This window comes from Ylistrum balloti, unplaced genomic scaffold (genome assembly GCF_031769215.1).
Source record: "Ylistrum balloti isolate Yb309-2 unplaced genomic scaffold, AGI_CSIRO_Ybal_v1 Utg370018, whole genome shotgun sequence".
Lineage (NCBI taxonomy): Eukaryota > Metazoa > Mollusca > Bivalvia > Pectinida > Pectinidae > Ylistrum > Ylistrum balloti.
Window position 1 is genome coordinate 538436 of NW_026782087.1, and position 16818 is coordinate 555253.

At 34.2% G+C, this 16818-nt stretch overlaps 1 protein-coding gene across 1 annotated transcript in view; it reads left to right on the forward strand.

The window, feature by feature from the left end:
* Nucleotides 1-593: 593 nt before the first annotated feature.
* Nucleotides 594-16818, forward strand: part of LOC132548558 (dynein axonemal heavy chain 6-like) — a 91801-nt gene continuing 75576 nt past the window's right edge. Inside the window, exons 1-13 of the mRNA XM_060212421.1 lie at nucleotides 594-980; nucleotides 1234-1400; nucleotides 1955-2106; nucleotides 3540-3875; nucleotides 6547-6698; nucleotides 7052-7219; nucleotides 7790-7905; nucleotides 9058-9120; nucleotides 9924-10191; nucleotides 10990-11173; nucleotides 11497-11681; nucleotides 13453-13533; nucleotides 15329-15402. Coding sequence (XP_060068404.1) covers nucleotides 594-980; nucleotides 1234-1400; nucleotides 1955-2106; nucleotides 3540-3875; nucleotides 6547-6698; nucleotides 7052-7219; nucleotides 7790-7905; nucleotides 9058-9120; nucleotides 9924-10191; nucleotides 10990-11173; nucleotides 11497-11681; nucleotides 13453-13533; nucleotides 15329-15402 — 2333 coding nt within the window. The remainder of the gene's footprint in view (nucleotides 981-1233; nucleotides 1401-1954; nucleotides 2107-3539; nucleotides 3876-6546; nucleotides 6699-7051; nucleotides 7220-7789; nucleotides 7906-9057; nucleotides 9121-9923; nucleotides 10192-10989; nucleotides 11174-11496; nucleotides 11682-13452; nucleotides 13534-15328; nucleotides 15403-16818) is intronic.

The following is a 16818-nucleotide window of genomic DNA, read 5'->3' on the forward strand; positions in this document are numbered from 1 at the left end:
GCCGGGTATTGCCAAGATACATATAAACTGTCATGGCGGACTAGAGCGGTGTTTGAACACGACCACTAGTATTATGTGAATGGTAAAATAATTATTGAGTACAGGATGGGTTGTCATTGACATAAATCGTGTACTAAGCTAGATAAATATCTATTGAAATTCCATCTAGGTTTCAACCATTTCATTCGCATTGTAAGACTGCCTTTCAAAACATATGCAATAGAAGCGTGTACGATAACTGGTGATAATTCAGCATCTCTGTATTGGGTTCCTACGAAACAGAACAATTTATAATATTTCGTATTCATACACATACCTTAGACGTACATCCTTTTGTCCGAAATTAATATATAAGTTAAACACGGTGGTCACTGGCTTTGCTCCATTAAAATGTCTCCATTTATGACAGCTGTATTTAATGTAAACATTGATAGGCCTAGATATATATTCGAACACCGATTTTTTAAAAATTGTCAAACAAATGGAATTTATATCAATAGAGAAAGAAGAACCGAATACCGTTAAGATTATTGAAATGATTTTTCCAGATGACTAAACATAAACGTGTGTGAAAGGATACTGAAATTACCAGGATGTCTGAAGCAAGAGGCGAGTCACGGGCTAGTTATGCCAGTCAGAGCCAATATTCTGAATCAACCATCATCAACCAGGATATCACTGATCAGGACCTTTTAAAGGCCCACAAGACAAGCAATCAGGCGTCTAAAGTGGTCAGTTTTGCTCCCGGATCAGCTCTAGAACGAGCCAAAACTGTAGAGGAGCTGGGAAAACAACAACACAAAGGGATGCATGCAGGAAAACATTTAGATCTGATGGAAAGACTTATAGACAGGCCCCACAATTCAGATGTGTTCAGAATGGTGAAAGCTTCACCCCGGGAAAATAAACAAGAACTTCAAAGTACAGGCACTTTAAAATCCCAGCCTATTATTAACGGCTCTCAAACCCCAACAAGACAGGTACTATAAAACTTGAAGTGAGGCTTTGCAAAAGCGGTCCTGAAGACCTGTTCAAATATGATACTAGACAGATGATTTAAACAATATTAAACTACAAAGGAAAAAGGCAATTTTGCTGAGGATTTATAGCATTGATTTTCAATTATTTTCATTTTACCAATATTATAATCATAATTATTGACTGCAAGCAAATCCAGTTTTACTTACAAAAAAAAAGAAATATGAAAACTGATTTTTTTTTAAATATTTACAGAGTCCATTGATGCCTCGTCCACCTTCAGCTAAAATGAGCAATGGTGGTGGTTCTATGACAAGTTTCAGAACAACAATATTTAAAAGGGACTATCAGAAGCGTCAGACAGATATCAATAAACGTAATCAACAACCTGCACTGGATCCACCTAAACTCACAGTCAGCATGTATGTATATATGTGACACTAAAACCCGATAGTGTGTGAAATATGAGATAAAACTTATATATATGGAGTTTTGGTGTAAAATTTTGCTTCCTTTTTTAGCTGAGCCCATTGCAATTTTTGAATATCTTAATGGAGTTGTAGTTTGACTGTCCTTCTCACAAATAATTCATAAGTCTCAATAATTTACATATTTTTTTAAGTCTAGTGAACTTAGATAAAATATTCTATTCTACATTGATACCAAGTCTTATTGAATGTATATATTTCAAATATGATTTATCTGATCAAGAAATATATTTTTACTAATAGCCAACTTATTTTAGTTTGTAATATTATTTTTATTTTGCCTGTGGTACCTTATAATTGTAGCCACTAGTGGTAGCCCATAAATTAATAATTGGACTGATAGCATAACCTGCTATGTAATACCTTCAAAAAGCTGCCATATGTTGTGTCACTTTGATTAGTCATGAGCTGCTATAGAAATATCTTACTACAGTGGAGAGGAGACAGACTGAGAAATTTTCATGATTTAAAACTTGAAATGCTTCTAGGCTCCGCAAGAAAAGCCCAAAGGTAGTGTCTGTGCCTATCACTCCAGCAGAGGACATGGTATCTGAAGGTGCAGAAGATCTAGAGATCTTGGCGGAGTTAGTTGAATTGATGGGGGAGACAGGAGGAACTGACACAGACAATGTTGTCCCAGGTATGAAATTGTTACCTTAGTAACATAGACTTGATGAGACAGGAGGAACTGACACAGACAATGTTGTATTAGGTATGACATTGTTACCTTAGTGACATAGACTTGAGGAGAAAGGAGGGGCTGACACAGACAATGTTGTTCCAGGTATGACATTGTTACCTTAGTAACATAGACTTGAGAAAGGAGAGGCTGACACAGACAATGATGTCCCAGGTATGACATTGTTACCTTAGTAACATAGACTTGAGGAGAAAGGAGGGGCTGACACAGAAAATGTTGTCCCAGGTATGACATTGTTACCTTAGTAACATAGACTTGAGGAGAAAGGAGGGGCTGACACAGACAATGATGTCCTAGGTATGACATTGTTACCTTAGTAACATAGACTTGAGGAGAAAGGAGGGGCTGACACAGACAATGTTGTCCTAGGTATGACGTTGTTACCTTAGTAACATAGACTTGAGAAAGGAGGGGCTGACACAGACAATGATGTCCTAGGTATGACATTGTTACCTTAGTAACATAGACTTGAGGAGAAAGGAGGGGCTGACACAGACAATGTTGTCCCAGGTATGACATTGTTACCTTAGTAACATAGACTTGAGGAGAAAGGAGGGACTGACAAAGACAATGTTGCCCCAGGCAGGACACTGTTCCTATAGTAACATGGTGTTGGAGAGACAGGAGGTGCTGACACAGACATTGTTAAACAGATTGTTTGTTTGCCTGTTTATCTCCCTGCAATCAGCCATGGTAGCTTTGAGGCAGGATTTTCAGATATCATCAGCTGTTCACCTGAGATTACGTAACTCAAAGCATTGATTGACTGAATTATCGTTGCAATCACAGCCCCTTAGTTTAACAGATAAAAAGATTTCATCTGTTAGCCAAAAGAAAAAAAAGAAACCAACAGATCAAGAGTGGCTCGTCTTGGTGAAAGTGCAAACAAGACTTTTGTACAAGGTGGTACACAATTGTGTTTCATATATAGTTCTCATAGTAGATTTAAGTGTAGTATATCAATATATAAATTGAAGAAGCCCACACATTTCACACGAATAAAAACCTTGAACCTGTTGCGATTGACTTATATACTTGTAGTTCTCATAGTAGATTTAAGTGTAGTATATCAATATATAAATTCACTTTCACCTTGGCTTTGAACTCTCTTATTTTGACCTTTGACTCTTTGATGTCATTCCACGATGCACTTTCAAATATTTAATTAGGTAAAGCTTTTATGACCTTTTAATTGCGCAGTATGTTAATAAAAAAAGAGAGCACCACCCTGCATTATAGTAACATTACTACCAATCAGCTAGCATACAAATATATAAATGAATTAGCATTAATTTCAAACATTCTGATTTATCTTCATTAGGATTTGGAATAATATGTATATATTCCTAGATTTTGTCTAATTTTAATCTAAGGGTCTGAAGAAGAGTGTGAGACACCTAAACAGCCGAGTGTTCCTGAGGAGAAAACTGTTACCTTCAGCAAGGAGAGTACCACCAGTTCTCCAACCAAATCTTTAGCCTCCCGTGTGTCAACAGGAAAATCATTTGATGATGGTGTGACAGAGGATGATGAAGACATTGACGTGTGCCTTGTTAAATATCCCGGAGGAATACCTATCATTGACACTGTAGCTCCTCCCCCTGTCAAAGCTCCACCCACTAAGGACAAAGCACCAATAACAGACAGATCAGCATCAACAATGCCAACTCATGTGGTTTTGAAGAAGAGAACAAAATATGATGATACAGGTAAGTTTGACTTTTTTTATATAAAGTTTACCCAAGAAAAGGAATGCATTTGTAGTGTATACATTAGTCAGAAACTGAATTCATGTGTGTTTAGAGTAGAAATACTTTTGTGAAGTAGATTGCTATTTAACATATACATGTATGTATATTGATGATTTGTTCTTTTGGTTTTTGGTCTAACCAGAGACGTATACATCTCTGGTCTAACAAACTAGATCACCTTGAAATCTAAAATCAATTTTACTAGATGTTTGTAATCTGTTGTAGCTGCTGATAGATCCATGAAAAAACAGATTAGTTAGGTAGGCAGAGAGCCCCATGTGAAAGAGGGGCGGATACTTGATGTTTTAGTCCAATCAAACAATATACAAATAATGATCAGATGTGGTTTCATAGTGTCCCAGATTTTGTCTTCTTTTTTTTTTCATAGAAAAAACACAAATATTTTGTCTTCATCCTTCTACATTTTCATAGCATTCATGAGCTGTTTCTACTGTCTATTGTTTTGTAGTAAAATAATTTTCAAATATTGTTAGAAATATAAGTGGTGGAAGATAATGTTATTTAACTCAATACGACAGTAATAAAGCAGGCTCTCGATCTGCCAGATTTGGAGCCGATATTCGGCCCCATTCCCAATGCAAAATAGTATCTTTTTTCCCAATTTAGACCCCAAGTTTTCCCAATGCTAAGGAAAACACCATTATTTTTCCCAATTCAAAGGGCCACAGGCCCCAGTCACAAAATGGGGTGTGAGAGCCCTGTAAAGTCAGTAATAAAGTTAATGCTGACCTAGTTTAGTGATATTGAGACTGGCTATATATCATTTACAGAGTATCTGAAAAAAGGGAAAAGTATTTATACCCCTTCATAAACAACATGTATATATGTATATATTTACATCACCTTTAATAGAATTTAGCATTACTTTAGAAACTAAATGACATGAATGCTTTCTTAATAGTAATGAACATGCTAAAGCAGTTTGTATTTATTTAATACTGTAGTCCGCAAATTAGATGGAATAACCTTTGGTAAGAACACTATCTAACACTGTATGGCATGGCATGACTTTTATTCATATAACAGGGCTTTTTTGCATTTAAAAAACTGTTGTTTGTTTCTTTAAAATTTGATTGAAAAATGTTGTTTGTTTCTTTAAAAAAATTTACCCGATTTTTTTAATTTGATTTCTGCTTTTGCTGAAATGAATTTCAGAGGTCATTGATCCAAAAGGAATCTTTAAAACTACATGTCTTGATTGTGTTGTGTGAATCAGCACCACAATGTTCCTGTTCCTTTTTAAATGACTTTGTGAAGATGTTTCAGGTCACCAAATGTAATTTCAATACTTACCTGAATATTGGACCAGCGATCCATTTATGAGTCTAGATGCCCATTTACTTTTGATAGAGTTTAAATAGAGGTTACACAACAAGTGGTTGTTTGTTTGTGGCACTTATTTCACTCTTGTTAATTATTTTTCAAAAGTTAAAAAAAAAATGAGCTTTAGTGTGTTTTTTTTTTTATTCATTTTTGAAAATAACTAACAAGATTGAAATAAATACTATAAACAAGAACCATAAGTTTGTGTGACCGGTTTCTGCCACAAGAAATAAAACATTCTACACATGGAAACTATTGACTTTGTTTCAGAACTTGCAACACAATAATATATGACTTTAAGTAAAATGCTTCTAATTTATAATTTATATCAAAGAATGGCAATTCCAGAATTTTTTTAGAAATATTTTAACTTTTTACAACTTATAACAAGAAATTAACAAATACAGTATTTTTAAGGCTATTCATTATACGATAGAAATACGTATGAAAATTAAATGACGACAAGAAAAATATAGAACTCTTATTCCGCGCTTGAATTTCTGTGAGTGCGTGAAGTGCCATTTCGGTCAAAGTTCATCCTTTTAGCCTGTTGGAACATGCAGTATTGTTAAACCACACATGGTTTACATTTATGTTTATACGATTGTTGAACCGATTATTTGATGCCTTGAGAGGGAATAACACCAACCTTTTGTGGTAAAAACATAGATATTGCCTAGATTTAGACCCTTCCCCATGTTTCCATGGTCTGCTACTTCACTCATATCCTCCTCATCTTGTTCTCTTTGATGTAAATAAATCTACTGTGACCAGTTAACTGATTCATTGTGAAAAGTTCCTGTCTGTGATGTCCTTGTCTTCAAAGTCTTTGTTGCCAAAGTGCTTGTCTTCAAAGCAAATACATCCAAGTCTTGTTCCCAAAGTGTTCATACCCATATTTTGATTGTCTAGCTAACTAACCATACCTTTTTTATGTTCCATGCTTGAGGGTTTGTTTTGGATTTATTGGGAAAGTTTGTTAAAATGTTTTCACATTTGTATATGTTTGTTTAAAAACTAGGTTATTGGATGTGTGAATTTTGTTTTCTTTCAAATTTTCATGAAATATTGATACAAAGAAAGAAATATTGTACAGGATTTGTTTTCTTGTTCAAAAAGTTTTGCAGTCTCAACAGCTTTCAAAAGAAATAGTTTTGTTTAATGTAAATTTCCTTAGATTTTGTTGCCAAATGAACATTGTTAGAAAGAGGAAATGGTGTATGTCTGTAGGGGAGATAATTGACATGTTGTTTGTCCTGACTTGTGTCTCCTCATTTTTGTACAGTCCCAGACAATGATGATATGATTTATAACTTGATTCGTCTGCGGGAGCGCCTTGGCTGGGAGTCGGAGATTCCTCGTCATGCCCCAGGGTGTAAGGCTAGCATGATGACACTACGTAACATTCCCGAGGAAGAGGAAGAAAATTCTGTATGTGTTTGAATATCTATTTCTTGTTTCTGTAATGATCGGGGTAGACTTTCTGAAAGATTCTTCACTATGAATCTTTCATTCTTGACAAGAGATGTATTTTGATATTTTACCTCAATATGAAATTTGATGGTAAAAAACATGAATATTCATTGAGATAGAAGCAAATGAATTGATTGGTCTATAAACATGGATTCATGCGGTAGATCTGATAAAAGAGCTGTGTTGGTATAAAATCAATATCATAAAAGTGAATGAAGACTGTGCTTATGTTTGTAGATTGATTGCTTTATTGATTGATTGATTTATTGATTGATTGATTTATCTGTTTATTTATTTATTGTTGGTAACTTTTGCAGGTTGGATCAAAATACAAAGAGGACGATGGAGAGTTTGTATACTGTCTTCCTACATGGCGTAAAAATCGACGAGCTCGATATGATCCCTATGACCTCCAGGTTGTATCAGCCAATACAGCAAGAGCGCACAAAGTCTACTACACCGTGACAGCATCTTTCATTACCATGGTGAGATCAGGTCGTCATGTAAAACAATTCATGGTTTTGAACACTAACTTCTGTACATTTAACAATACATGGAAGATACTGCATTATGAGAGAAATCCTTAAAATCATTGTTGAAGTAAAGTACATGTATCACATTACAGTAAAGTATGCTTTATCTTGTCTAGTTCTCCTTGCTTATGAGATTTGAAGAAAAATTCTACTTCCTATCGTTTTTAGAATACTGTATCAGAATTTGGTCAAACTGTAAAATTTGTTGACAAAATTTAGTGGTACATAATTTTGTTATTATGTATATGTTTGGTAATTTAGCATTATTAACCAGGGCTCTCACACCCCATTTTGGGACTGGCTCCCAGGGCCCTTAGAATTGGGAAAAACAGCGGTGTTTTCCTTAGAATTGGGAAAACTTGAGGTCTAAATTGGGAAAAAAAGATACTATTTTGCATTGGGAATGGGGCCGACAAATCTGGCAGATCGAGAGCCCTGTTAGCTGTTGCTGTAAGTTTCCTGTTTAGTACAATTATAGCTTTTTTTCCACAGAATATATGTATTAGTTTCCTTATTTTTCAGTGCACTCAGAAAGAAGATGGAAGTACAGAGTCGGTAAACAACCCTGCCCTTTGGTGGCTATGGGAGAAACGCCTTTTCTACATGATTTATCAACTTCCAGTTTTTGTCAAGTTCAGGTGAGTATCTGCTACTACCTCCTACAGCTGTGAACGAATTTATTTAAGACATCAGTCATGAAAAATTTTGCATGTATTCAATGATTAGAGAATTGGTATGGAACTAAAAGAATTGTAATTGTCAGTGGTGTTTTTGGAAAGTTGGAATATAACTAAACTCTAGTTTTTAAACAGCTTTTGTACATGAGGAAGAATAAAATAACAGTTATCGCATTTATTCTGTGATTTTGTGACACTGTGTTTGGAAATTTCGTTGAATTCACCAGGTTCATGTTTCACAGCACCATAACATGAATGGTATCTCATACAAAAGAATGCACAACTACTTCATATTACTTGAATTTAATACTGATATTACACATATACTGATGATGTCATAATACTCTGATGTCACAGAAAATAGACATCAAGTTCCCAACAGTTGCCATGGAAATATTAGTACACATTTAGAAGAGCCTTACATTAACGAGATTTTTCTTGGTGATCTTGCCATCGGAACTAAATCTCAAAAATGTTTGTCATGCTATTTGTATAGATGAATATTTTTCATCAATTTAAAAAAAAAAATAAGAAATGAAAGGGTCTTGAAAATCCAATATACGTGTAAAATGACTTGGTAAGTTCAGGAAATCAAACTGTGGGGGCATTGTGTTAGCTCAGAATTTTACAGAAACAGAACATCTCTACAGCTCCAGAAACATTGAGATCTTCAGCAAGTACAATAATGAGAGAATTTTTAGTAACTTTTTAATAAATTTTTAATTGATTTCACTAGTCTAGTTTTAATTATCAAATACAGATTAAGTTATTGACACATTTGATTTAACATAGTAGCCTGAACAGTGGGGTGTGCTCTCCAAACTACTGATGGAAACATAGTAGGTATCTCCATATCTGTAGTTTGGAACAGATATATAGAGTTCTTTGTACAGCATTTTCTGTAGATGTTATTTGGTCAACATTGTCATTGACCAAATAAGCACTACATACCCCAGGAGCTTTAGTTGTTTTTTTTTAGAAATATGTCACTTGACTGCCATAATTGATAATTTGACTTAAGTTTTCAAAATCTAAAATACAAACATAAGGATCTCATCTGCTTCTCTGTTAAGTCTTTCCATTTAATTTGTATGAAAATACTTTCTTTTTCAGATTGTGGAAGACTTTCAAGATGTGGAAAAGAAATGTCCGCTTACAAAAAAGTGCCCAGAGCAAGTATGTGTAAAACAGAAATAAATTTACTGTGTTAAGTTGACTTACCATTGAACAGACTATCTATATTCTTAGTGTACACTGTCAGGTACCAGATATTTATTGCTAAGTAGACTGATTTACATACCAGCTATCACATGACTCTAATCAGCATCAAATCATCAAGAGGATGAGGTATGGAGGTCAAATTATCACTTCTGTGTTGTGTGGACAAAGAATTCTCAATTCTGAGGGTTCGATTTTTATACCCCAACATAGTGTATTTATTGGGGTATATACTGGAATCAGGTCTGTCTGTCCGTCCGTCCTTCTGTAGATGCAATGATTGTACTGGCTACTTCTCCTAAACTACTGAATTGATTTCAATGATACTTGCTGGCTATAATCCTTACACATTAAACATGTGCACAATCTATATTAGGTTTATCTACCTCTCCTATTTGGAAAATTATGCCCCTTTGACAATGGCTGAAAATGGGGGTGGGTCATTAGTTGTCCCCCAGATGACAGTTCTAGTTAAAATTAGAAATTGATAAAAGACTTATGTTTATTGATAAACTTTTAAAGTTTTCTATGCAGACAAGGGTGCTAGATTAAATCAATATCTAAGAAGAATGTCACAAACTGGCCTAAACCTAAAAAACGTAAAACTCTGAAAAGAAATGATCATAACATTATGATATCATGTATCAGTTCAAGTTCTGTAACAGACATGAAATAACACTCATCCTTTACATGGATATGTTATACTGTTTCTGTGTTGATATGAAACATATGGCAGACAAACTATGACTTTTTTTTTACAGAGTGGTACTTTATAAGAGCCTGTTTGTAGCCAATGAAGTCCTCCAGGGCTGCCTGATCCATGTGCGAAGCCTTTGTGAGGCCGCCTGTGGTAGCAATAAGGGTATCGGAGAGGGTGAGAGTGCTGTATCTCTCATCAGTATGGACCGAGCAGCAACTCTTACTCTACAAGAGTTCAGAGATATGCAGGAAAAACAAGGAAAGCTTGCACTGGAGAAACTCAATGCACTTCGCAAGAAAATCATAGATATTGTCTGGGAATCTTGTGCAGTAAGTAACCAAATATCTGTGTACCTTCGGACTGAGGGAATCAGTTATCTTCTATAAAACATGCTCATAGCAAACCACAGGGGACTGGTTGCAGGCACAGAGACCTGGCATGAATTCCTGATCAGCAATCCATATACATATAAGGTTGTAAATAGATTTTTTAAAGAAAATTAGATCTGTTCCTGAAATATGAATTATTCATTATAATCCTGGACTGGGTTTTGGAACCTGGGCCAAGACTGGGTATGGTGAACACCAGTGATCAGCATTATAGAAGAAAAGATGGTGGTTGTGGTGGAAGAAAGTGTTATATTGGATTTCTACATAATATCAGATATGACAACATCAAACGATATTCTGTGTGGACAAGGCCATGGATTCTTATACCGCCACATACATAGATTTTGCAATTGTAGCATAGATGTGTTTCAACCAGAGAGGGAAATGTCTACCTAGCCATTTCTACAGATAATTTTAGAATTTGTCAGGTCACCACTTGGTCAATATTTGGTCAGTCTTGTTCATCAAATACTCATTGGAAAGATAAAACATTTCTCTTAAACGTAATGTACATGTTACTAAGATCTGCATGCCTCAGAATATCAAAAAATATGTATGTATGTATAGACATTTGGCTAGGAATTCCTGTGATCAGAGGATTTTGACTCCTGACTATAAGGGGATGTCTTGAGGAGTTGATAAAATCATGTTCAACATTTGGAACAGGTAGCTTTGTCTCAATTACTAGAATTGTGTTTGGGAAAAAAATGATATTTGCATGTATACTTTTTATTTCAGACTGTTGCTGAGATGGAAGGTATAACTCATGGTATCAGGACTGAGGGGGTTAAAAAGGTGGTGCTTAAGGAACCTAAGGAGGAAGAAGTAAAGGTCACTTCAAAATCCAAGTTACGATCCAAGTACGCTAGTGATATACCACTACCTGAGACTAAAACAAAGAAGAAACAGGACGATAAAAAAGGTTTGAATCCACAATCTCAGAGCATTTATTAGGTTTCATTATCATGTACTGGACATTTTATATAAGTAGTTTTTAAAATTCTTGTGTTGAAATTAATGAATATGGGTTTTTGCTCCTATTTTTATTTGACAAATTTAAAACAGTTTTGTTTGTTTCTATAAATTACTCACATATATATATCTGTCTTTTTTCATGCTTACCATATCTACAGATTATATAGACACTTTATATACAAGTGAGCAAATATTGACCATCTTTTACTGTAAGTTCCCTGCAGTTTAACTATATTCAAACTTTTCTCACATTATTTTGGCTTTTTCTAGCAATAAAGCCCCTGTACGCTGAGATTGCAGAGTGGCGCAAGATCCTGAACAGACTGGCTGGATTCCTGCGGTCAGTCGACTACCTGATGCTGGAGATGTTACGGAGGCTGGTGGTCACAGCCGTGAGAGTACTGTTAGATCACCTTGTGTCTTCTTACAATGTCACAGACGAGGATGAAGAAAAGGTAAGATTTTATAAGATAGCTTGTGTTATGGATCATAGCGATCAGTTAAGGGATGATTCAGGAACTGTTTAGTTTTCACAGTCACTATAAAAGCCTACACTATAGAAGATAAAAGATTCTGTTTGGCACCAGACAGCAGACTGAACTCTTGAAAGGATGCCATTTTTTCACTGTAGAAGTCAGCATAGTAATTCCTACAGATAATTAGTCAGAAGTAATGATTAACATAGAAATAGGCCATTTGTCTCTTTCTTCAGCACTGATCACTCCGGTGGCCATTCAGTGGGATGACCTTTAGGTCAGTGGAACTAAGTGGGATAAGCTGTAAGTTCAGTGGCCATTAAGTGAGATAAGCTGTAAGTTCAGTGGCCATTAAGTGAGATAAGCTGTAAGTTCAGTGGCCATTAAGTGAGATAAGCTGTTAGTTAAGTGGCCATTAAATGGGATAAGCTGTAAGTTCATTGGTCATTAGATGGGATAAGCTGTAAGTTCATTGGTCATTAGATGGGATAAGCTGTAAGTTCATTGGTCATTAGATGGGATGACCTTTAGGTTCAGAGGCCATTAATTAGGATGACCTTTAGGTCCAGTGACCAAATCAAATGAGATGACCTTAAAGTTCATTGGTCATTAGGTGGGATGAACTTTAGGTCCTAAGGCCATTAAGTAGAATGGCCTTTAGTTCCAGTGTCCAGTTTTAGTGGGATGACCTGAAGTTAGTCCTTATGATCCTTATTGCTCGAATATATTGTACATTTTTTTAAAAAATGTAGAACAGTTTTATCAGAAATAGTGTTTCTTTTTTCATTTCGTGCAAAATCAACTGTATTTTGATACTATCTGTATATACAGCCCAAAACACCCCAAATATCGCATATCAGCAGAATTACAGTAAGTATTGTCAAGAACCTGTATCTATTTCTCACCAACTCCCCTAGTAACATGAAAATCTCATACCATAAACCAAACCACAGTGTACTTCCCCAATCTTGTTACTTAAAGACAAGTTAGTATTGTCAAGAACCTGTATCTATTTCTCACCAACTCCCCTAGTAACATGAAAATCCCATCCCATAAATCAAACCACAGTGTACTTCCCCAATCTTGTTACTTAAAGACAAGTTGGTGCTGATTTTCTAGCTTTGAAATTTCTCTGAACACCACCAACATTAAATTCATATAATTAGATCAACATAACAGTTACGTTTATCGCAGCTGTAATGCAGTTAAAATAGTTGTCTTACCTCCACTGTATCTGGTAAAGCCTTGATCACTTGGAAATCTAGTAACAGTATTGAAAAGAAAAATGATAAATATTTACGTGGATATGCTAGAAATCAGCAGGAACCTGTCTTTCAAAAAACACTGTCCGAAATGGTATGAACAGGTCGCAGTATACAGACACTTAAATTGAAAATTGAATTATAGTTTTCATAATTTTTCTTATGCTTAAATTCAATTCAAAGTTAATCTGATAATTATAAAATAATCTGTAAGGTTTGTGTATCTTTTATATACTTGCTTATATTTAAATTAGTTGCAGGTATAGACGATCTTTGATAATTTTCATTAAATCTTTTAATTGTAATCATAGTTAACCTTTTCAGCAGTGTTGAAGAAAACTGATATGGATAGTGTATCTTCTTACTTAATCACTTCCTGGAATGTGTTGGATTAGTCCCCTTCCCATTTGCATTGGTTGTCATAACAAGATCCTATCACACTCATTGACTTTGACCTTTGACCTTCCCTCTGTCAATTTCTGTATCAGGCATCATCATATGTTCCATCATCTAAAAGCAGCAGTCCTGAGCCTGATGAGGATGAGGTTCCCCCAAAACCCATCAAAACGGTACACCAATCAGGGGCAGTAACCCCGGAGTGTTACATGGCTTTTATTGTTATATAATACAGTTGATTATATTAACTTTGATATGTTTGGTTTGTGCTCCAATTTAACAGCAGATAATGTGTGTTATAGTTAAATACAGTTAATATTTCATGTTTCTAACACTTATTGTGTATATCTTGCATAAATCAACCATTTGCTCCTTTCATATTGAGTTGTTTTTTTTCTGACAGAAGTCACAGCCTTTGTCCAGGATATTTATCATATCCAAAAAGTTACATTAATTATAAATTCAGTACCTATGTAATCCGTCTCATAAGTGTCAATAAAAAATACAAGACTGGCCTGCTGAGGTAACTATGGTAACTAGTTACTTACTTAATCAATTTTCAAATCTACTTCACATTTTCAAAATATTGTAAATTTCCATAGTTCTTCTCAATCATTTGATTTCTTAATGAAACTTAGTAAATAAATTTTGTAAATACACAATTTAGTATTGACCAACCTTAATTTTATTTTGCTTAAAGTGTCCCCAAATTTTTGTGATGAAGATTTTTTGTAGTTCTTGGTTAGAACCTTCTTGTTGATTTACCTTGTCTCTTTTAAACTGAATCATCAAATAATTTAATATAAAGTTAATTTCAGCGTCAGACATAAGTTACACATCACAATTTTAAAATATCCCGACCCATTCAGATATTTTTGAAGATTTGAACATGCAGTTTTCTTTTTCTTTTATGAAATAGATAGTATCATATTTGACCTCTACGACCTTTATGTAAATAAGTTTGGAACCTAGAACTTTGGAATGTTATCTGGTCTTAAACACCATCCTGAGTGTGATAATTTATACTGGCTGGTTAACCAACATGCTTTTTACTGATACATTTGTATATAGTTGTATATGTATATATATCATATGTGATATCAACACTATTGTTTCTGGTTATATATACATGTATTTTGCCTAAGTGATACAGATGCTGTTTGTGTTATCATGTCATAACCCATGTTAATAATTTTGTTTTCGGCGGTCCCAGGCCAATAAGTAAATATTGGTCTTGGATGATAAAGCTTCATTCGGGTTCTAGATAATAGGTAATAGAAACATTATTACACAGTATAGCAATTTTGATATCACAAATGTATCAGCCTTCAATCAGACCTAGCTCTAATGCCTTCAGCCTTTGGACTGATATCTCAATCTCGGGCTGATAAAGGGAACAGGTGATATTAAAATGATTCCATAAATAACCTGTAATAACTGTATAGCAGGTTGAATGTTTTAATGAAACTTACTGTTAGAAAATAAAAATTTCATTATTACTTACTGTTTATTATAAAATTTCTTCATCAGACTATTAGAATCTATTAAACACATGTGAAAATTTACTTTTAGGTTATGAAAACTGAAAATACTTAACAACTGTTAATATCATATCTTGTCTAATAATTGGAATGTGACATTAAACACTATTTCATCTGTAGTTGAACGTGGTGTGTTAGAAAACTGGTCTTGATAAGGTTTCCTTTTTATAAAAGGCAAACCTAAAGATAAAGTTTTATTTCAAATTGAAACAACCAATTGATCACATGTAAATTCCTGTACATTCTATTCTTGTTCAGTGTCATATTTATTCTGAAGCAAATCTCGTACAGTAAACAGATTTGCATGAAGTACTGGTGAAGTAAGTATAAATTTTACGAAATATATTTACATGTTGTACACAAAGTAAAAATGTTACAATATATATGCTGTAGCATATTGTAAAAGTTTGAATGTTGTGATTTGTAGGGAAGCTACCATGGTTCTGAATATGATGATGAGACAGAAACTTTGTCTACAATGAGTCGACTGGATTTCTCTAGGTATGTATGTTACCTTTGGAAAGTTAGAGAACCTATTTCTCAGGAAGTCATGGTTACCATCGAGCAGTTCATCAAGACAAATTAATAACTGGGAAACTGCTGTAATTTGCTCTCCCTATAACTATACAAAATTTTGTTAGGCATGAAGTGATATTAATAAAATCATGCTGTCCTTGTAGGGTGTTTATATATTAGATATGTCCACACCTCCCATTTGACAAAGTGTCTATTGGATTTAAGGAGGTAACTTTCAGTTAAGTTTTTAAAACTTCTTCTCATGACATGTTAATCATATTTCACACCAAATATCCTGATACATGTATTCCTTAAGACCAGAGAAACAAACATTATTTATAGAAAGGAATTTTGTCCCCCTTACAATTTGGAAAAGTGGTAAAAACTGTTAATATCTTTGTAATTTAATCATAGCTTATGACGAGATTGTTGTTGTTGTTTTTACCTACAGCTGAGTGATGCTGACCCCTGTTTGTCACGTTCAAAAAGTACTTAAACACCAAACATATTCTAATGAACTGATTTTGCAGAAATTGTATAGAAATAATATGTACAGGGATCAGACCACTTATCAGTACTGTTAATTAGAATATGATCAGAATGGTATAGAAATGATTTAACGCAAGTTTTGTCTTTCCTTTGTTTATATGTACTATAAGCCCAGGTGCTGTAATAGCCCCAGTCACCTTTGTTACAGTGGAAATGCCTACAAAGGCTTCCTGAAATGAGCCCACCTTCCCATTTTTCTTTAAATTGATAAATTAGGCTGTGTAATTTGTGTAAAATTTAAGGCCCCATTTGCCTGGGTGCTTTTTTGTTTTTTTTTGTTTTTTTTTGTCAAGACGTTATATTCTATTTCAGAAGACAGAGGGATCGAAAGTAAATACAATAAGTTTGGACTTGTTTACACAAAGCTATTAGTTGTTTTCCTTTTTCACTTTGTTGTTGTTTTATGTTAATTACACATCGTAAAACAAACTGTGTGGTTTGACTAGCGAGATTAGTGATGTAGAATATATTACAATTTTTACTGTGTGTTGACAGAGTCAGTTTGAGTTGATTAATACTTAGGTCAGGCAGGCACTGTAGCAAATAACATATAACTCTGAAATATATTACGATTTTAATTGATTTATTTGAATGTAAGTTCATTAATGATTATAACAGTCCATTAAAATAGTTTAATGGTTAAATCAGTATATATTCTGTATACAAATTACAAATTGATTAAACTATTAAAAAATGTGAAAATTTGAAAGAAAAAAAAAAATTATGGAGAATCTTAGATGTACTTTACTGTCTTGTCCGGAGATATGTAAATAAAGAGTGTTTTCAACTCCGAGATAATTTTCGTTATGCATATGTATAAATTACTGCACACTAATAAGAGGAGTTGTCGTG